At 49.7% G+C, this 23,288-nt stretch overlaps 1 protein-coding gene across 1 annotated transcript in view; it reads right to left on the reverse strand.

The window, feature by feature from the left end:
• LOC144937871 (ral guanine nucleotide dissociation stimulator-like 1) overlaps positions 1 to 23,288 on the reverse strand; it is a 58,554-nt gene that overhangs the window by 18,429 nt on the left and 16,837 nt on the right. Inside the window, exons 3-5 of the mRNA XM_078865415.1 lie at positions 4,669 to 4,779; positions 1,883 to 2,094; positions 1,192 to 1,269 (exon numbers count right to left, since the gene is read on the reverse strand). Of these exons, the coding sequence (XP_078721541.1) occupies positions 1,192 to 1,269; positions 1,883 to 2,094; positions 4,669 to 4,779 (401 nt within the window). The remainder of the gene's footprint in view (positions 1 to 1,191; positions 1,270 to 1,882; positions 2,095 to 4,668; positions 4,780 to 23,288) is intronic.

Raw genomic sequence — 23,288 nt, forward strand, 5'->3', positions numbered from 1 at the left:
TTGAGGCAGTTGGTTTTCACAGGTTTAGGCTGGTTTTGTTATTTATATTTTTAAGCCAAGGATTTTAGGTTTACGATGCAATAAAACATGGCTTATTGGAATTTAGGACCTGGATGTTTTTACTGTAATGTTCCCTCCAGGCCGACACTTTTATTATCCTGCGCAGCCAGCTTTCCTTCACCATAAATAGTGAATTATATACGTATACGCCGTTGCGTTTATTAGACAGGGCATTGATAACAAGCGCGTTTTTTCACATTTTGGCAGAAGACATCCCCACACACCGCAAAACTCAGTAAAAATGCAACCTCACGTTTTCTCTCCCGTTTTGCCCTCGCTGTTATTTCGCTCGCTCGAGATTAACTTAGAATCAACGCCATACGTTTCGAGTATTTGGCTGCTATAAATTTCCACGTGAAAAGCCACTTTGTTGAGCTATCATTTGTTGTTTCGGTCGCTTCTGAAAAAGCGCTATCTATATAGCTCAATCGGCCTTACCTGGTCAAATAAAACATCGATTAGCTTAGTTTATTCTGTGAGCTCTTCTTCTTTGTTTTACCACGGATGCCGAGCACAGAGCCCAAAAGCCCCCAAAAACACCAAGCAGCCAGCAACAAACAGCATCTACTGACGGGGCAATTGCTACGAGTTGAAGAGAGTTTCTTGAATGAATAAGCAACGTTCATATTATTATTGGTTCTTTCGGTAAAGTCACGTAGAAGGGAAATTTTAAAAATATATAAATATAAAACAATAAAAATTCTCACGACGTTTCGACTGCAACACAAACAATCATCATCAGGTGTGAAATCCACAGCAAAAAAAGTTGTGTTGCAGTCGAAACGTCGTGAGAATTTTTATTGTTTTATACATTATTTTATTATTTCCCTTCTACGTGACTTTACCGAAAGAACCAAGAATACGAATCCCTGCAATCACGAAAGCTTTAAATCAAAAGTTAATATTATTGTTATAATATTTTTTTTTTACATGAACTTGGAGGGGAACGAGAGAGAGAAGAGAGACGGTGGGAGGAGGGAATTCCAAAATGGAGTAGTGTGAGGGGAAGAAGCAGAAGAGAAACGTTGCGGCCCGCAGTGTGGCGTGGATGAGGCCAAACAGTCTGCTTGTGCGTTGTCAAAAGCATACACAGGGTCTCTTGTACCGCTGTGGCAGGAAACATGAACTCACTTCCTGACGAACGTCTGGTCCGCAGACTTTACTGGGTCGCGGCCATCATCGCAATCTCCATTCTTCCTTTCGCCGTGCCTGAGGGGAAAACGACGCCGTTATTTACGGGCGTTTCAATATCTGCGGTTTCCGCATGAAAAAACCCTTCATTCCCTTTACAAATATGATCGTGTAGCTCAAAAGTAATAGGCATTCGGACGAGTATGGAATTAGAGAATAATGACAGGTATTGAAATAATAACGGCAAATGCGACCACAACAAAATCACAATCACTTTTCCACATTCATCAAACGGGAATTTACAGCCAGGCAACAATGCGTAGCTATTCTTTGCGACAAAGAACAAAGTAGAACAACAACAACAACAACAACCAAAAAGTGACGAATGAGTGGAAAGAAATTAGAATCGTCCCCGTCTAGCAGACGAGGCATTCGAGCGCTCCCTCTAGCGGAAGGCCCTCCCGCACGGCCGGGCTGCGCACTGTGCGAACGAAGTTCAACGTACACACTTGCACATACTCCCTGCCAGCAGTGGCGCGAGGCGAGCCACCTTTTAACCTTCAGCACCGCGACAAGAACAAAAAACATCGCGCAACCGCCACCCGTTTGGCGTTGTTGTTTTTGTTGTTGTCTCGTGACGGTGCGAGCAGCGAGTGCACGGCGCGGCGGCAGGAAAGGGGGGCTCCATTACTCGTCGATGAGGAGGCGCAGGACATCCCCGGTGGTGGTGAATGCCCGGAAGGTGGCCAGGAAGACGCTGATGTAGATGGAATCGTCGTCCCCGAACGAGAGCAGGAGGTTCTCCACCAGCTTGGCGAGCGTCCCGGCGCGGATGCTCCGCACGCGGCACGTCTCGTAGCGGTCGACCCCGCCGTGGCCCGGCGCCCGCGGGTCGCTCTCCACCTGGGGCAGAGGGGAGCGGGGTGGGGGGCGGTGGGGGGGCCCAGGGCGATGCATCAGACGCGGCCGTCGGTAGAGGGAGTTGATTCATAGTCGGTGTTTTTTTGCGTCGTTTGACTTTATTTTAGCCGCCGTCTTTCAGTCGAGCCGACGGGCAGTCAAGTCCGTGGACTGTATTCGGTCACCCTCTTGGTCTAGTCGACTGAAGAGCTCAAACGTTCAGTCCAACACTCTTGGTTATCAAATGTTGGTGTGAGGGGCCTGCAATTCTTTCCCACACCGATATTTTCAGGTCAGCCAATGAGTGAACTGGGTAAATAACGTCGTGAGCACATGGAGCCAATTACCATTTTTGATCGTCCTCAGTGCACTCCTCCTGTCCCTGACAAACGTTACTCAGCGATCTTAGTCTCCTTCTTCAATCAGACGAATTACGTTCGGCTCATCAGAGCCGGTCGCGCTTTCACCTTTGCTGGACAGTCGTCGTCATTGTCACGCTTGATCATTTTAGTCCACTCGGCGCTGACTTAGAATGTAAATAAATCACAGCACATTGCTGACGAACGTTTTTGCCACGAACATCATTGGAAATATTAACGCTGATCAGTAGTGACCTTCATGGAAGCCGCCAGCTAACCCCGACTTTATGAGAAACTGCTGGGCGGCGTTGTGGTTTGCTCCCCTTTATTTACGCAGGAAAGCCTCAAGGAGTCACGCCTAAAAATGTGCTCATGTACAAATAATGTATTTATGGATGATATAAATGACATACGTACTCATAACTAATTGTCAGGAGGGTCAAGAGAGTCCTGCAGCATTGCGACATATGGTAAATTCTATTTATTATTTTTTTAGCTTCGTGTGGGAAGAAATCATAGTACCTAGAAACTGGCCCTTGCATAAACTGGCACTTGTCATAGGAATGTCCAATTTCCACCCGATGGTTCATAACCAAAGGCCTCTTGCTCGATTTGAACAGGCATAACATTTTCACTGGACGTTTCCTGTTCGGGCCCAAGATGCAGTTCCTCTTCAATAAATTGCAGCTTTCATTCTTTATTTGCCGCGATCATTTTTTTTGTAACACGAACTAAATGCGACAAACGTTCGCCCTCGAGAATGTTTCGTCAAATATTGAGGGTGGTGGGGGAAAGTGCCCGACGCCGGTAAATAACATTCTTTCCCTTGCATACGTTTGCAAGGATACGACATGTCAAACTCCCCATTTAATCACGGCGCCGCAAGATAAGAAAATAAAAATGATGGATATTTAGGGGTGGGGAGGGGTGGGGTCTCGGGTTCGTTGGCCCAAATTTTCCCGTCCAGTAAAATCTTTACCAAACGCAAACGGGGCGAGGAATGCTGCTGCTGCTGCTAACTGACACCGGGCGACAGGATGCGATGGCTCGTGGAAATATCATCGCAATGAAAATAATTATTCGCATTCCGTCAGATATTAAAGAAAAACAAACATGTACGCACACGGGATGTATGGGCTGGATATGGAAGGAAGCTGTTAAACAAGGTGCGATTCCCAAATAAAGTACGCTATCACAGTGTAAACACTGGCCACAGACAGACGATGCACCATATGAAGTCACTGGATTTAACCAAAAACAAACAAAAAAACTCCCGTAATTAATTTTCCGCCGTGATGTTTCTTTTTCCCTTCTTGTTAAAATAACGTCGGTATCACACCCCCCAAACACAATCTGTTCCGATTTTCGCAGCGATATCCAGAGATGAAGAATCCATTCTGCGATCTCGCAGAATGGAACGGACGTGGAACGGAATTCTTTCGCAGGACTTTAGAAACATCTCTAAAAAGTGGACTTTCTCTTACATTGAGTTTTTTTTTTTTACACAGGCAACACGTGACAGTATGGGGTGCCCTTTCTCAACACACTCTGCTTTGAGATTATTTTTTGAACATTACAGTGAAACCGACAATTATAAATCTCAGAGCTGGAATTTAGTCAAATTCAGTGCAAAGCAAAACTTAACACGGTGGGGTTTTTTTGCATTTGTGCAATCGTTGGTGACCGGGGCTGAGACCATCCACTCATTAAAATTAAGTCAATTATTTTGCGGCTATAATTTCCACGTGGTGATAAGCCGCTTCGTTGAGCAATCATTTGTGGCCAGGTCGCTTCTGAAAAAGAAGCTAACAGCTCAATGGGCTTTACCTGGTAAGATAAAAAAAATAGTTTAGAAAATGTATTTTTTTCAAGTGATTTGTTTACCTTTCTTGTTTGTTGTTGTAACGTTCTGACCCCGTGCCCCCGACTGGACATCTGTGAAAAAGAGCTTCATAGCTCATCGGATTTCTCCGTTATAAATAATTATCCCGATTCCGATTCTGACTCACTGCACTCGGGAACCCGGTTTGAATCGCCAGTCAGCTGAAACCTCCGTTTCGTTTTACGCCCCGAATCTCTGCAGCACTTTGCTCAGCTATCTCCTGACCCTCTGATCCACCCGGTCACCTCAACCGCATCTCTCCTGCGCACTGCTCTTTTCCATTCGGCGTTGCTGCTGCTGCTGCTGCTGTTTCTGCTGCTGTGCGGGCTGACTCACCCCGAGCCACCTGTGTCCCTTGTGCGAGGCCTCCTTGATCTGGATCTTCTTCATGGCCACGCTGTAGACGGCGCCCTCCTCGACCTCGTGACCCCAGTCCTGCACGGAGCTCTGACCGCCAGCAAGCGCAGCGGCAGCGCAGCGGGGGACACACACACACACACGGACGCGCGGGTTACACACAAGCGCCGAGTGAAAGAAAAGACACAGCGAAACCCAAGCCGGATATGAGCACACCCTGCATAAGCACAGTGCTGATATAAGCCACGTACCCTGGCATTACATTGGTGAGGCAACGGCAAGGAGAAACGCCTGACACAAGCACCCTCCTTCTGATATAAGCACAGCTGTGCTTGCTCCCAAGCTGCTACTGTACTGTGGATGGACAACAGCAGACTGTTAAGCACGAGCTCTGAGAAAGAAAAAAAATTCAGACGCAGCAAAACCCAAGACAGCACAAAGCCGGATATGAGCACACCCTATGTAAGCACAGTCCTGATATAAGCCACGCGCCTTTACATTACACTGGCGAGGGAAAGGCACGGGGAATCTCCTGATACAAGAATGCTACTTCTGATATAAGGACAGCTGGACTTGCTCCCAAGCTTCTACTGTACTGTGCATGTACAACCGCAGACTGCATAGGCATTAACATGCGCACTCTTGACAAGAGGCGTTTCATAAACGCATCCTTTCATGTAGCTCACCCGCTAACAACGCTGGTTCTTACACTCGCGACACGCGCGTGGAACCGTGCACGTGGGAATCGGTGACAGCGTTCACGGTTAAATGTTGACTATACGCAAACGATAAGCACCGATACGACGGCATACTTCACGCGAGTCGGAATGGGGTGGTGGCGGGGGCGGGGGGGTTCAGCCACGCCTGGAATCGAACCACGGTCCGCTGGGTTGCAAGCGCAGCGCAGTGCGCCAACCACTACGCCACTCCTCCTCCCCAAAATATTACAAAGACCCCCCGGCACGGCACATGAGGGGGTAGGTGGCCAACGCCACGCCCGGCCGCCTTTGTCTCCCCGGTGACGATGTTCGCACACCGCACCGGACGCTTAATTGAGGCTGAGTCGACCTCGGAGGAGGGCCCGGGACCAGTTCAGATAATCGCCAGCGGCGTTGACCCCGAGCGGGGAATCGAACTCGGGTCGCCGGAAAGTGCTCAGGAACGACGACCGTCTCTGTCGGGAACCGCCGATCGCCGCGTTGCATCCGGTGCCCAAGTTACCGTCGACGGCAGCCCCGTCACCAGAGGCTGCGCCGCCGCAGTGAATACGGTCCAACGTCTCTCTTTGGAAAATTCTGTCCGGGCATTACAACATCTGAACGAGATCCTCCCCCGCCCCCCCCCGTTAAAGGTTTACCGTAGACCCACCGCCCCCCCCGCACCCCGCCTTGCGAAGAGAGGATCACCATTAAAGCGTTGACGTTGAGTGACTTGGACGGCGAGTCCAAAGGCACAGCACCAGCGCTCGTTAGCGCCGGTGATTTTAGACCACGCACTAAATTCTCCGGGATAAAGGACCTGCCTGCCGCTGAGTGGCACAGTCCATGATGGGCGCACGTTTCGCTCACGCCTGACCCATTTAGGCACGCCGTCGCCGCTTGAGCTAAAAGGGTGCGCAGCATGACAAAGGTGCGTTTCACATTTCTTTGCAAATGCTTTTTGCGTTTCGTTTGTTGCCCTTCCGACCGCGCCTCCGATTCGCACGGTCGGCTTCGTGCGGTGCGAAATTAGTTAAACGTACAAGGTGCAGCCCCCGCAATTACTCGCTCGCGTCAACTGCGCCTTCGCTGCTAGAGGGAGCACGAGAGGGTTCAGTATTTGGCCTTCTCCACCACGTTGACGTTTCAGAAGAGGTGTGAGAATCCACGCTTTGGCCCGCCACGCGCGACCTGCCGTGGTCGTGAACCCATTTGTACACCGCTGGGCGGACAGAGTTCAGGGGGGGGAGTTTTTTCAACTGCCGTGCCAGGAGACGGGAGTCGAACCGGCGGACTCGAGCGTCGCGAACCGTTTCCACCACAGCAGCGTCCCCGTACGATGTGGCGTAACGTACCCGATGCACCGCCACTCAAGGCTGGTGGAAATCGTGTACGGGAATGGGCACGGAGCATGAAAGTAAAGGCGCGTGCAATGTAAGCTGCTTCCAAATAAGCGTGTGAAAGTGCTACGTTACGCAACGCAAGCCTAGGCACAGCGAGAAGAATATTAATCTGGCAACAGCGCCAAGGACAAAGTGTCGCGGCAAAAAAGTAATCCAAAAAAATAATAATCGTACGGACACACTATTACCATTTGAGAACATAGAGATCTTATCTTAATGGAAGTGTCCACAAAATGGGTACATTGATTTATAAATGTAATGACCTTGGTCATGGCCATTATTAGTAATGGTCAATCCATTGCAGGCCCCCTCCCATGCTGTGTCAGCCACTGGGTTGTTTGACCATACTTCACCGCGCCAGTCTGCGTGTGCATGCTCAATGTTGACGGGGGAGGGGCGGTCCCGGATGCCACTGCTCACTGGTGTCAGTCGTGGCCGGGAATCATAGTGCGGTGGAATTAGCCGCGCTACGCCACCTCTCCACCTTTCAACCCGAGCAAAATTGCATTCTTTCAAATGTCGGTCGGTGATATTGTCTGATCAAATGAGACAGACAAGCGCAATGTGCTTGAACAGCGCTGGCGGAGACACGCAGAACGGTAACTCAGGATATCAAGAATCAAAATTTATCCCATGAAATAACGCAACAATTTCTCATTTTGGAGCAAATTCGCATCACATTTCTCTCGGACTTTGGAAAAAGTCCTGGCCGGATTAAGACTGACACCTAAACGTGAGGGCAGGAAAGCGTGGAATTATCCTCTGCCCCTTAGTTGTCGATTTGTTATCACATTCAAAAGCACGACCCCATGAACAGACAAGTGAATGCCTTCCCTTAAGCATCCTCATTGACAGTCAGTAAATAGTACACAACCATAAAACGTAGCAGAGCAGCACAGACAGGATGCCGGTTTGGGATTACAATGAAAGACAGAAAGACGAGCGAGGGATCAGCGAACGTCAACGAAGGTCAATGACGATGCGCAAGCTGTAAGAGCGAGCTTGGGCAGGGCACGTCGTGGCCTTGCAGAGACGACAGACGATGGTGACGGACCATAAAGGAGTGGCGCCCCCACAGGAGGTCTAACGGGGCGATGGAGCGGTGGTGAAGATCAACTCGCGGGGGTGAATGTCGCAAAACACCGCGTGATTGCGGGCGATGGCAGCGGCTTGGCAGGGAGAGGGGGTGCGGGGTGGGGGGGGGGCATTCATCCAGCAGTGGATGGACCATGGCGGCTGATCGCGACGACGATTAGAAAAAAGAGCCACACTTCAGCAATGGTCTTTTGGACGTGCAAACCGGATTTGCGTCATGGCCACCAAACAGCTCTGGACGATGCGTAGCGTGGGGAGTCATCGACGATGTGTCAATTAGGGCGGCCCCCAAATCGGGAGGTCATTGTACCATCGGATGGGACCGGCTCGTCGCGGGAAGCGCGGAACTCGAATGTTCTCCATCCTTGTGCGAGCCACGATGAGAAGGGTGATAAGCCCGAGGTCAACCGCGGGGGGGGGGGGGAAGGGGAGGGAAACAATGTTGGAGATTGACGCGCCGTCACAGCAAATCGGCAAAGGAATATCCAGCAGCGTCTACGAATTCACTGCAAAATCTTCAATAACGTAACACACGTCAATCCTAGACTGGATGGTGGCCTCCCCATACCGTACTGCGCCACCACGACAGCCAATGCGGGTTGGATAGGCGGGGAGCATAGATGTGTGTGTGGGGGGGGGCTAATAGTACAGTACAACAATGGATCTTGCTGCGCTGCTTTCTGCTGGGACGCAACGTAGCCCCGCAGCAGCCAAGAGCAACCTGCGTGTGTCTGGGCGCGAGCCGGTGTCATTCAGAGTTGCTTATGCAGTGTCGGTGGCGTCGGTGAGTTCGCTGATTCCCTTCGTGCGAGTTCGAGCGCGCCGAACGAGCCCTTCAGCCACCGGTGGGTCGAGGCCGACCTGCCGGAACTCGACGTTCCTTCTTGCCCCCCCACCACCCACCACCGGCGTTGCGGCGTCAATTTCGGAAGCCAAAATTCCACCGGTGGTGCGCTCGCATTCCGCGCACGTTTCCAGGACGGCATCACGACACGAGGGGGGCGGGGGGGGGGGGTGCGGGCGCCCTAGAGAGAGACTCGAATCTCGCGGCGCGTCACAAATTACGCCGCTCGGTCAACATCTCACGCCCCCGAAACTGTTGCCAAGCCAATTACAATTGGCCGAGTCGCCAGTTCGGTAATTAGATCATTATCGAACTGGCGACAGCTCAGGATTTGACGTTGGCTGACAGCACTGGTTTGCGTATCGTGCCACAAGTCGACGTCGCAAGTTTTTCACAACACTTTAAAATCGACGCAAATGTGCCCCACCTGGGGTGGACTGCGAGACTCAGCGATGTGCGCACTGCGCTGTGAGCCCGGCTAACATCAGTGGCACAAGTGATATCTGACGACTGGTCCTGGCTACTCCTGACCCCCCCCCCCCCCCCCCCCATTATCACCGCCACTTCACCAATCCGCGCTGACCAGTATGGCGAAGTATGGTAAACACACCCGTTGACAGAGACGACGTGGGGCGGTCCTTCATCAATTGGCGGATTGAGATTGGCTGCAGCAAGATGTATTTAGTTGTAATTGTATAAGTTCACGAGGGGGGCGGGGGGGCGGTTGCACGGAGATGGATTCACTAAGCAGCTGCCTTGACAAATCCCTGCAGAGGCTTTAGAATTACCATCATCATCAACCATGATCAAGCCACTGCTGGATGAAGGCCTTCCTAAGTCATCACCATCTCACAGTGCTGTGATGTGACAACATTATGAATGATAAAAATAAAATACCACAACTACCCACTTTTGATAAGATATTACGTAATATACAGTAAATCAAAAATTCTCATGTATAGTGCAATTTAACAAATCCCAACATGTGTACACTTTTCGATTTAAAGCTTTCGTGACTGCAGGGATTCATCTTCTTGGTTCTTTCGGTAAAGTCACGTAGAAGGGAAGTAATGAAATAATAAAAATAAAACATAATAAAATAATTATCACGACGTTTCGGCCACAACGCAAGCAGCCGTCCTCAGGTGCTGTGGCCGAAACGTCGTGAGAATTATTTTATTATGTTTTATTTTTATTATTTTATTACTTCCCTTCTACGTGACTTTACCAAAAGAACCAAGAAGGTAAATCCCAACATGTGTACACTTCCCTTGTCGTTCTCAGAGAAGAGCGAGCGTTGACGATGAGGTGACGAGACTTTTTTTTGTAATTCTGGTCTCTTGTAAAAAAAATAGAAAACCCCAACAACTTCCAAGCGATCCTTCCGGGGTCCGTACAGCGGACTTCTCGAACTCACGAGGCCACTTGGTTCAAACCAACTTCTCGTGATGCCCTCGTGCTCCGTCACTCGTTCACCACCAGATGAAACATTTACCACTGCGTGCTGTTGCCTCAGCGTTATACACGGAGCTGACTCGTCGTATAAGACGGGGCGGGGTGATGTTGGTTTATGCACCAAATCATGAGACCAGCAGAGGCATCGAACGAAACCTAACCTGCGGCGCAGGTGAACTTTAGAATGCGCTCGAGATGCAAATAATTTAATTGCGGGTGTTGATGTTCAGGTCGAACAAACATCCCTGGCTGTTAATTCACTTACTGTCGGGACGGCTTAGGTAATGGTTAGCGCACGGCCCGTGCTGAGCAGCAGAAACTAGAATGGCAATTTTGCAAAAAAACACCTTAGCCAGGTATAATGGAGGTCCATTTTAGGATTAAAAACATGTTAAGTGTGTCACTATACAGTACACACATTTAAGCGTTGAGTTTTTTTTATAATGTTACCATAAAGTCTGGGGATACCGGCGTGGTAGAATTGTTACCACGTTGGACTTACGCAATGATCCAGAGGTCGCCAGTTCGATTCCATCTCGTGGCGTGGAAGTTAAAATAATGGGGCAAGTTTCGTGAATCTCTCCGTGTCCGTGCCCCCCAGCAGTATAAATCGCTGCACCACAGTCGATCGGTAGGGCCGCGTGCGGCGGGCTAAAGCGTGTATTCTCACACCTCATCTATAACGTCTGGCCCAGCGTGGAAGAGTAGGCCAAAAAAACATGTCTTCAGGGGGGCTCTTTAAAGCTTCCTCCAGCGGAGGTCCTTTCACCAGCATTTACACTCGACGAGGTTTGACAACGCCTCTGGAAGCCGCGCCGCGAAGTCGGGAACTCGCGGTTCGCTGCAATTGAAGAGGATTACGCGGTACTCTTCACCGCTTGACCAAAAAATAATTAATCGTACTAGGAAAAAGCCTGCTTTCAAATGAAAGGACAGCGAACGGGTCCCGTTCAGTTATTGCACCTTCTACCCACGATCGTACATGTTCCAGCGCTTTATGATAGCTGTGCCATGTTTACGTAACCAAATTAAATTGCTCACGAAGTGCGTTCTTCCGAGCGCTGCGCTTCCCGAGGCCACGCGTTTGTTACATCTTCCTCGGCGTTCCACCCTGCGAGCACGCCCCGCTAACGACGTCGCATAGCATGCTCACCGGGGAGCGAGGTGTACAAGTGGGATACGTATGTTGTACATATGTTGAACTTCTTTCGTGCCGTACGGAGCCAACCGTATTAATCGGAGGTGCGGGGGGGGGGCAACAACCTAAACATAAAAAGCAGTTCTAAAGTTTTCAATCTAGATGATTTAAAAGTGCACAACTTCCAGTGGCTTCGTAATATCGGAAGGAAGAGCATTCCAGATGGCCACAGATGCACATTCCAAAGCGCGAGTCGAAAAACAGCAGTTACACAATTGGACAAATAGGTTACTGGACAAAAAATTTTAAACCCCTTTTGACACAGCGGAATTTCTTGGCTGTGCTTGATGAGCCAGCGAATGTACACGAGGTTGAGAACATTCCGCTGCGCGTCTAAAAGGGTCGTGGTTTGTGAACGTCTGGAAAAAAAACATTACCATTACACTGCGCTGGGTGGTTAATTGGTCAGGGCGGATAGGTGATGGTCAGATATGCGGCGGTTGCCGTCTGCATTATGAAAGCTTTGGGGAGGGCCTTGGAGACTGGAAGAGACAGACGCCAACGGGACGGCGGATTCATGACGTGGGAAAGTGACAAATTAACAGTGGGGGAAGCGAAACGCTTTCAAAAACAAGAGAAGGAATATCGGGGGGGCGGTGGAGGTGACGTTTGACTGGTGCTTGACAGGACTCACACCATCTGGCCAAGAGCCCTGCACGGAGCACAACAACACAGGGCACCAGCTGGCAACCACCGCTAGGCCCCGCTCCATAGGGACTCGCGTCAATAACATCAACCACATGGACAACTGCTGCAGAAAACAAACCGCGTGCGTCGCCAACTCGCCCAGGATTGGGTACAAACGCGTACAATGCAGTTCAGGTTAATGGATGAGTAAAGTAGAAACAATTCTACGATACATGACTCCACCGAATTCTGACACTTTTTATAAAATGGGTTGGAAAGAAGTAATAACAGGAAGGATAAAACATGCAGAGGACGATTTCTAAAAGATTGTCAATTGACAAAAATATTAGTCCTCCCATAATGTCTTGAATGTCACGTGACATCATACCACTTGTATGACGCATAACAGCCTTGCTTCAGACCACCATCTCAAAGCACCCCACTCATTGTGGCCATATTATTGTAGACATCAGCAAGACTGTGAGATAACTTTGTAGCAGTGTCATACTCGTTACGAATCATCAGTACGGTACCTACTGCCGCTTTGTGCTTCAGGAGAGTTATGTTTGTCAAGCCCACCGTGACCACTCTGGGGACAGTCTGGCCTTGCCTAGTCTGGCCCTGCCTAGAGTCTGACCCTGCCTAGAGTCTGATCCGACCTGGAGTCTAATCCTACCTGGAGTGTGGCCCTGCTTTGAGTCTGATCCTACCTGGAGTCTGGCCCACCCCTTGTTGGAAAAGGTTCACGGTGCGATTTCAGCGGCAGTCCTAGTTAATAATGTGGTGTCTAATAACTGTAATAAACACTACGCGCCGCCTGCTTCACAGCGGACGTTAAAAGATCCCCTGATGTCATTTGCAAGAGGAGGCCATTGTGTGCCAGCGCCACGGTCCAAATTAACCAAATTAAAAAAATACCCATAAATGAATAAGTTCGGATTGTACACAGCAATTATAATCACCCCCTACTGGCAGACTAATGCCCAGGTAACTCTTGCAAGTTAGACTCACTCTGGTCTCTTGAGTTCTCACCCGGCGAAATGAAATACACTTTAGCTCGTAAATTATCAAGTGTACAAATTCTGACACGTTGTGTAAATCATGAGATACTCATCAGAGATAATACGTGTGTGCGCAGGCTGGAAGCAAATATACGGTGTTTACATACAAAGGCTGTCCATATACCCACGTCGGTACGTCTACATTTTTGTAATAGACTATTCTGTAAAGAAGAAGGGTTAGTGAATAATTTGTTCACAAGATCGGCACTTAAGACGTCCAACAATTGAACACGCGTTACCCTCCACTGGGTCGCTGAACTCAGCACTACCTAAGTGCAACATCATTGTATTCACTTAACAACATGGCTTGCGAACTCACTATAAGCGGCTTAAGAATTACCCCACAGGTCGACCTGGATAATGCATTACTGTTAGTTATTTACACAGAACACAAAAAGGTCTGAATCATTATAACTGGAGGCAAGCAACGTTCATCCCACGCATTTGTACAATCTCAAAGTTATGCGCAAAAGCTGCAATCATCTTTTTAAACGGGCAGACAGTCATGCGCTGCAATGGCTAACACACTGGACTAGCAGTCCAGATTGCGGCCCGTTTGGTTCCATCTCCCGGCACGGCAGACGGAGTATTGCTTCAGAGTTGTATTAAATCCCTCGGCTTCACTCCACCTAGCCTCATAAATGAGTGCACACCGCAGTCAGTTGATGGGCAAGGTCGCGTGTGGCAGTGTCAAAGGTTAAAGTGTGTGTGTACTCTGTGGGCCCTCTCGCCTCTGCCGAGATGTCTGGCCAGAGTGGCAGAGTTGGCCAAATACCTTCTAGGGGGGCACCTGAGAGCTGCCCCTCACCCCCCGTGCAGTGGTGTGAGCATTATTCACTCAATGTTCACTGCGTCTATGTTGTATAAAACCTCACCCAGTGCTTTCACGCCGGATTCTGGGTGATAAATGAATTTTAAAAAAACGCCTTCCGTTTTGTCACCACCAGCCACGATTAATCCGCTGCTGGACGAATGCCTCCACAAAGCCGCCGCCGTGTGTATGAATGTCCTGCATTTTACATCTCCACCTTAAAAGAACGTGTGTTGTTGTGAAAGGCGATTAAATTCTCGTGGAGACATGCCCGGCTGGATTTATAATTGAGAGGCCCAAAAAAGCACAAATCAGTGACGTATCACGGACAAGACTGATGATGGGTAGCGGCAGCACAAAGGAGGGAAACGTGTCCACAACGAGAACGACCGCCACGGAGATGGAGCGACTAGCTCGGCGCGGAGACGAGACAGTAGCAGCGCTGGACCGTGAGAGATGATGGCGTGGGGAGGCCTTCATCCAGCAGTGGAGAGAGCATGGCTGATCGGAGATGACGACGACGACGGCGGCGACGATATCGGGCGATTTAAACGGTCACCCAACAATCGTCTCGACCTCGGTTGTACGTTGTGTGTGTGCGTGCGTCCGTGTCCACACGGCACGGGAAGGTGATTTACGTTCGCCCATGTGGAGCTCTGGGCACGCAGTGCCTCCATTGCCAAGAGCACACCCCAAACAACAAAGCGTCGTGACTCCCAGAACTCAATGTACAACAGCGGCACACGTCGAACTGACAATTTGTGCTTTGCGACGATTCCAATGCTCTCGCAGCGTGTACAGCACCGTAGGAAATGCATAATTTACCAGTGTGATTTGGTTAATGGTATTAAATTGCATTTTCTACTATAATAGCATCTAAGGGGTGTGTGTAAGGGGGGGGCACCCTGGAGAGATTTGTCGAGGTATCTGCAACCATCTCTGTGCACCCCTGTGAACTTATAAATTAGTAAATGAAAAAGATGTTGCTCCGGCGAATCTCAATCCACCAATGGATGAAGGTTCCCTTCCGCCCCACGCCATGTCGGTCGTAAAGGGGTTTTGACCATACTTCACCACGCTGGTCAGTGCGAGATGGTGAAGAGGAGGCCATGACCAGTGATTGCGTCACTCATGACCGATGTTGGCCGCGACTGGGAATTTAAATGGGGTCGTCCAGGTTTGCAGCGCAATGAGGGACCACATCGCTCTAGCCAGATGTTCAATTAAAATATAGAAAGGCTGCCTTTGAAAATAAATCTCAACTGTAATGCTGTACTGTAATTATAATGGGTTTTTTTTTCTCTCTCTCTCTCTCAAAATAATGGATTTGGGGACAACCGCGCACAAATCCACCACAGTTTAACTCCCGGGAACCGTTGAGGTCTGTTCTGAGAGCAGTGAAATAGTGTGCAGGTCATTTGTTGGTACAACAACAACAGAACAAATAACAAGCTCTTAACAACACTGGCCAGTTCAAGGCTCTCCCAGTCCCAGACAAGCTTACTTTCTAAATGGGAGACTTGTATTTTTGTGGGGGGGGGGGGGGCGGGGGGCGCTGTGGCCCGAACTAAATGAAATAGAAACACGCGCACAAGCAAAAACAAATCTGGGGCGCGTGGCCCTGGCACCCATGTGAGACGTGCTTTGGAAGCGATAATAGAAAGGCGATTATTGGCGAGCGCAACAAGCTCTCGCGCGGTCACCGAAGTGCGCGCCGGACAAAACACGGCGGGGGTGTGGGGGGGGGTAGACAAATTGTCGCGGTGAAAATCAGCGGCGGCGGCTGCCTCGTCGTCGTTTGGGGGATTCGGTTGAATCGGACCGCGCGGCGGCACCGCTCATTTGCCGCGGCCGACACATTTCTCTGGGGCGACGGGGAAGTGTGTGGGGCGTGAAAAAAAAAAAACGCGTGGTCCTGGAAAGGGGGGCTCCTCGGGGGTTCGCGTCGCTCAGGGAACGTCCGCCGGTCGTGAAATTTGCCGAGGCCGCGTGAAAAAGTCCACTGCGGTTCTGAAAGCGCGCCTCTGTGCGTGCTGACAAACCGCTAAACCGTGAATATTACCTTTCTGTTATTAAATGCACTCCCTTCCTCCCAACCCCCCCCCCCAGCCCTCACTTGTTAATGTTTTTTTAAAAAAAGCTCTTTGTGCGGTTTTATTGGCCTTGCAAATGGAGAAAAGTGCGCTCAAAAGATCTAAACCAATTGCGTTTGAAGATTAACTGTTTTTGAATTGAAGTTTTGTGCAAAGAGTAACACCTTTATTTCGTTTCAGCACGGTTGCTGGCTCGGGTAAAACGGCGGGAAGAGTTGGTGAGGGCAACCCTCGCGGGAAGGTGTCAAGGCTGAGGAAACAATAAACAGCGGAGGGAGGAGGTGGGATCCAGTTCACGTTTTTCCACGACACCAGCTGCAAGTGTGACCCATAGTCTTCAATGGCAGCTCGCTTGTGTACACAACACTCGCGGTTGAACGCGATGTTACCACTCACCGACGCGGGCGTTCATTGCCCGCAAGAAGTATTCAAAACATGCTCCTTACTAATAGGGTTTTTCCCCCTTTTTTTGGCAACAAAAACTGACACCTTTTGCAAGGAATCATGCTTACATTGACCACAATACTTGCAGTCAAATGCACACAAAAACAATACTCTGATAATTTAGGCCTTTTGGCGTCATCTGGTCGAACACCATATGAGACTAGGCTCTAAAGAAAGCTGTCTCTGGTGTGGACCAATCAGTTTCAAAGACAATGCATAAATTATCAGAGTATTGTTTTTTGTTTGCATTTGACTGCAAGTATTGTGGTTAATGTAAGCATGATTCCTTGCAAAAGGTGTCAGTTTTTGCTGCCAAAAAAAAGGGGAAAACCCCTATTAGTATATTTTGATACTGGCAAAGGAGGTCCCATGATGAAACATGCTCCTTCTTCGAACAATGGCCACGAGCAATGATAACCACTTATTATCGCCGCGGGCAGAGACTCTGCGGCTCTCAGCCGCTGGTGGTTATTAGTGAGCGCGTGCGGCTTCCTACGGCTCTGCCAGAGTCACGTGAAGCGCTTGGGTCAACGGTTGCTTCGGATTAACACTTAGCAGGCTTTCGCGACCAACATTATTCATAATAAAGGTTTTTGGGCGAGATCGCGTAAGTACGAATGTCTTCTTGGTTCTTTCGGTAAAGTCACGTAGAATGGAAATAATAAAATAATAAAAATAAAACATAATAAAATAATTCTCACGACTTCAGACGCTGTCTTCTCGACAGACCTGTTCTTCACCTGAGGACGGCTGCTTGCGTTGTGGCCGAAACGTCGTGAGAATTATTTTATAATGTTTTATTTTTATTATTTTATTATTTCCATTCTACGTGACTTTACCGAAAGAACCAAGAAGATGAATCCCTGCAGTCACGAAAGCTTTAAATCGAAATTTAAGTACGAATGTGTCGTAACCCTCCACCACCCGACACGGCCAGTAAGGTTTGTCACGTTACCGCCGGTGAGCTGGAGAGTGAATCCTCAAATTTGTAAATGTTGTGGATTTACTCGCGCGACCTAAACCAAAAACCTTCATTATGGCGACTTCGGAATGTTGAATTTCCGTTTTAATGCCTCGCATGCCCGAGCGTTTCGGTTCTGACACCCCCACGAAATATGACGAGTATAAATATATTTTTAAAAAATAACCGACTAATCTCATTCGCACGTCCTTTCTCAACCCGCCTGCTTGTTGGTCACAGAGTTATCTGACCGTGCTTCACCGCGCTCGGTCAGTGCCGGTTCGTGAAAGGGGAAGGGGGCCAGGGGCGATTCAGATGTCCTCTCACCGTCGGCGTTACAGCCGTGGTCGGGAATCCAACTCAGGTCGATAGGTTCACCGGGTAGCGTGCGGTGGTGGTGCAGTGGTGGTGCAGTGGTGCACCACCACTGCCACCACCCCACCCCCCACTCAACACATGCAACTTCCTTCAGTCCGTATCAAACCACAATACAGCCCCCCTTGGAAAACGGATAGCCTTGATCGTATTCTGCACTGGTAACACGGGTGGTGCAAGTTGACGTCATCGTGCAAATTGCCTCATGCCAGTGTAATACCACACACACACACGTATTTTGAGTGTAGTATTGGTTTACTATATACGTTCGTGCGTGAGGTCTTCTTATCGGCCAACTTGTTTACTGGCAGTATTCGTCATTTGCCGTGGCTGAACGGCACAGGTGCCGGCAGGGGGCTGGCTTGATTTAATGCTGGAGGGTCCTGCCAAGCATAACAGTGTGATGTAATAATATAGCCCTTCTCGTGGGCCACATTCACCACAGGTGCACATCTGCTCAATGCATTGGGCTGGCCTCACAAGGACTTGCGAGGAACCCACACAAAGACAACGATCCCGCCCATGTCTAGGCTCGACAGACAGTCGGGGCAAGTGCTGAAGAACGGCACAGCACACGAGGTGGTGGGTGCCCGACACCACGCAGGGCCTCCTTTGTCTCCCCGGTGCTGATATTTGCACATCGCATCAGTAACGGAGTTTGGTCCGAGTCGACCTAGGGGAGGCCCAGAACCGGCTCAGATATCCGTCACCGGTGTTCGACCGTGAGCGGGAACCAAACTCGGGGTCGTCGGGTTTCGTCGCGCACACACACGCAAAGACAAAGACACACACACACAGCTGACTGGCTCTCAGACACTTAAGGTATTTCTCCGACTCCTTGAGCCAGATACACTGTAGCGCTCTTGAAAAGGCAATCGTCTGGAAGCACACGATCATATTTTCTTTTCTGTGCCGAGAAACCCTCGCTCTGCTGGAATCAATCGAACTTAACGCCGCGCTTTGCCGTGGCGGTTTCCAAAGCCTCACGGTGACATATGAACACCGGTTTGTAGTCTCTTCCGCAGCGAGATATTCACGTGTCCGTTGAACTTCTTTCGCACCGTGCGTAGCCAACCGTGCCAATCATGTTTTGGTAAGGAATCTCACAGCGTATCCCGATCTCCTGCTTCCACACACTATTTACAAATTGATGAGGGTATATCAAAACGGAAGCTCTTGGCCTAAAAATCATCCCCATTTTCGCCGAATGGCGGGAGGCGATTCGCCCACGACGTTTTGAGCAGAAAGCCAGCGCAAGTACAACGAGGCGTTGTTATTGTTCATTTCATCGTTGTATATTCACGTGACGTCCTCCCAACACGATGGGTCGCACTTCCCCCCGCACCTCCGATTAGCACGGCTGGCTACGTATGGCGCGAAAGGAGTTATGCAGACATACACGCTAAGATACATGCTCGTCAATAACACTGCAGATAATAAATTAGTGTAAGAAACCGAAGAACAGAAACACCTTTACAACCAGTGCATGTCAACAACCGTGTCCCCATTTCAATATGTTGCAAGGGTGGGTGTCCCGTTCACCGTTGAATCTCGGAACGCGCAAGCGATCCGGCGTTCATTTTATTTAGAGAGGCGTAGCGCCGTTGTTTTTAAAGACATTGTAGCTTACTCACCGCAAGCGAACCGCAGCGACACGACGGCGCTCTATGATAGCTGGCGCCAAACTGTGCCACAAGCCCTCCCGCATGGCCTTGTGGGAGCCTCGGTACGTCTTCCGACCTGAAGACGTAGCGATAACAATATATTTCATTTTTTCTTCCTATTCCGTTCCGATGACGTACGTGTATGTCATCGGAATGGGAAAGGGTTCAGAACTGCGAGTCTCCGCAAGTCGACTATGCCACAGTAGAACACAGCTAGGGTTCTTCCTACGATTCAGCGTCGATGCCAAGGGCTCCAACAGCCGAACTGATGCAACTCATCAGAGTAGCGGGAGAAACCTCCCAAGTCGTACGGCGCAGCTGCCCCGTTTTCTTCTATTCACGTGAAACTTGACTTTTGAGCGATGAGGCAAGAGAATGTACAACCACCGACAGACAGCAGTTTGCCCGTCTCTTGCACACGTTTGTCCACCGAAGATGTAAGCAAATATAAAGCGTTTTTTTATTTAAAAAAAGTATGATTTTATCATCGTCATCGCGATACGTGGCCAGACAGCCCGTGGGTATCCACTTTCCTCTCTTGTCTTGTGCCAAAATGCTCAAGTGGTGCCACATCTTTCTGGCACCAATCTCCTATGTTGTCAAGCCATGCGCTGTTAGGCCAAGCTGTTATTTTAGCAACCACCGCACAATTTTTTTTTGGACACCCCGTATTATACACAGTACCATATCCCCGCCACCGGAATGATTTTGCTTGGGGCTCCACGGCTGTTCGACGCGCTACAACTTGTCTCGCCGACGCAGTGTTCCCAGGTAAAAGACGTCTCCGCTGTGAGAAAAAAAATCGAATTAAATAGAAAAACGTGTTCCTACCTGCCACGTCGCTGTAAATGTTTCACTGCGGTTTCGACCGACGGCCCCGGTTTGAATGTGCAGAACAAATTCGTTATTTCCCCCAACGTCCGCGCACAATGCGGCAATTGTCTACTTGGTCAGCAACTTTCTTTTGTGGAACCGATGGAAAGGCCCATACAGTGCTCCCCTGTATTTACACAATGGCAAGATAGCTCGTGGATTTTATTTTGATTTTCCCGAACGCAGCACTTCTCAACAACGACAAATTACACGGTATTTGCCGACAACAATCGTTTTAAATGTTGCACAAGTGTTTATATAATGAAGGCGGGCGGGCAAACTAAACTATAAAGTAAACTATTTATTTTATTTTATCAGGTAAGGCCAACTGAGCTATAAATAGCTCTCTTTCAGAAGCGTGGAAATCTGTAGCAGCCAAATAATCTAAACGCGTGATGTTGATTCTAAACGTGGAGGGAAAAACCGGAGAGGACCCGGAGAAAAATCCACGCGACCACAGAGAGAGAGAGAGAAACACGCAGACTCCAAATATTCGGGCATTAGGGTTGGGATCGAACCCACGACCTCCTGAACACACCAGGCGTGGGAGAGGAACCGCGGGAGGATGGGCACCCAGGACCGCGCATGTCAGTCGAGAAACAAACACACAAACAACAACAACAACAAACAAGTCTGAGAAAGGAGAGAGGGGCCTTGCGCAGGCTGGAAAGGAGTTTGGAAGGAGACGGGCGAGGCAGGGGGTGCGGGCGGGCGGGGAGAGAGACGCGGAACATCTGGAAAGAGTTAAACGTCTCTTGATGGCCACAGCCGAGAGCATTCCCGTTGTTTTTCTCCGGCAAGGATCCACGTTGCCGTTTCTTGTAAACAGGGACTGCTGCTCAAGAGAGCTTAACCACAAGCGGCCACACCACCACTTAACCATAAAATCAAGCACACCACCACTTAACCATATTTGACCACACCACCACTTAACCTTAACCAACCACACCACCACTTAACCATAACCGGCCACACCAACCCACCCCCCCCCCCCAGCAATTCCCCGAATTGTCACGATTCGGCTCATTATTCGATCCTTCGTTTTTCCGTCTCGTTTTTCCCATCTCTTTGTTTGACTTTTTTTTCGTTCCGTCTGCCTGCACGGTTGCGTGATCTCGCCCCACGAGCTGTCGTGTGACGTCGGCAAATCTCTCACACGAATTGCAAATCGGCGCTGTTGTTTCGGGGTTAGGATCCCCGAATCACTGAGTGCGCGAGAGAAATTGGCCGATTCGATCCGTCGTCACCCTGCCGAGAGGCTCAATAACTATTTCCACACGTATGTGCCGGCATCAAATGCCCACGGAGAGAAATGCTCTGGGAATAAAGTAACAGCCCCTTTTGTCTATCCACTGCCGGATAAATGTCTCTCCCCACAGACCCGTGTCGGTCAAGGGAGGGGGTGGTGGGGTGGTCTGGCCATATTTCACCACGTTTGGTCAGTGTAGATCGGTGAAGGTGCAAGTGGAAGGGAAGAGATCAAGAGGAAGGCAGAAGAAGAGGCGGTGGGGGCGATGAGGTGCGATCGGACACGGTGGCCCAAAGAGAGATGGCGCAGGACAAGGGCAGCGTGGAGAAGGTTGACGAGGAGAGTGGAACACCTCACATGAGTGGGACAAATGCGTGGAAGAAGAAGAAAATGAAGTACAGCACAATGCAGTATCCTATAACATCTGAGTTATGCACTGCGGTCACCCATCAGTGTCCACATTCGCCAAGTTCAAAAAGTATCCACGCATTACTCAATTTGGATTATAATCATCGCTCCCTACTGGTAGACTAACGCCCCAGGTCACGCTTGCAAATGAGACTCGATCCTGGTCTATTGAGTTTGCACCTGGTTAAATGAAATAACCTACCTCAAACGGTGGTGGGGGAGGGGGTGAGGAGAGGGGTGAGAGGTGTAGGATTGTTGGGTGGAAGACCAGGACAGGTCTAGTGATGTTAGCCATGGCAAGGAATCAAACTCGGCTCACTGGGTTCATCGCGCAGCGTGTCAACCACCGCATCGCCGCTCCATCCAGCCATTGGGAGCGTGGCTTCCGAATCCATGAGCTGAGCTGTGTCTACCCGATCCAATTGTGCCGAGCGACGGGGACAAGTCAAGGCTCGTGTGCGTTGCACTTCTGGTTTCGATGGGGTTTCGTCAGCACATGGCAACACACTCTCAAGTGCCCAAAACAATATTTTTTCCATCTCACGCGATTGTCTCGCTTGAATTCATTCCACTTTCTCAGCGAGCATTCCGACATATGTTTGGTAACATACAGTAGACCAATTCACCGCCGGACGAAGGCTTCCTCGCACCACGTTTGACCATACCTCACCACGCTGGTCATCGGCGCGGGGTCGGTGATGGCAACGTGAAATAACGTGAAGGCACCGAGCGCGATAACGCGTGTTCACAATACCTGGAAAATCAACTTCCCGGTACAAATAACATCAGGTCGAATCGAATTCAAGGTAACATGAACTAAAATGAGGCGAGCTTACTCCGCGGTTTGAGGACGCGGTCAAATACAGCCGTTGGTGATGCAATCACCCCAACGTGCACCTTGAACCGGTTCACGCCGAAATACACAGACGGCCGTGTTCTCAGGGTGTGATCGGCTGCCCCAAACAGGAGGTGCGGGCTGCCCACTGGTTGAATAAAAGATAAGCCATTCGCTGTAATTTGTGCCCTGTACTGGACTCGTGTTGAGCAATTATAACTATAAAAATAAATAACGGTAAATGTGTAATAAAGGTCGTGGAAGCGACTTCTGGAATCCGGTCTTTATTTGTCTTTCGTTCACAACACTGCCATCTTACTCCTTCACGCTGCTGACTGACAGCGTGAGAGGGAGAGAGAGAGACCCGCTCCAACGTGGCCTCACCCTCCGTTCGTTCCAGATCTGAGCACGTGTTGTCCGTCTCCACCCCTTTTAATACCCGGGTCACGTGGTACCTTTCCACCAATCCTGGTTAACCTCTATGGAATCTTTTAGATTCCATCAT

Source organism: Lampetra fluviatilis, chromosome 20, assembly GCF_964198595.1.
Source record: "Lampetra fluviatilis chromosome 20, kcLamFluv1.1, whole genome shotgun sequence".
NCBI lineage: Eukaryota > Metazoa > Chordata > Hyperoartia > Petromyzontiformes > Petromyzontidae > Lampetra > Lampetra fluviatilis.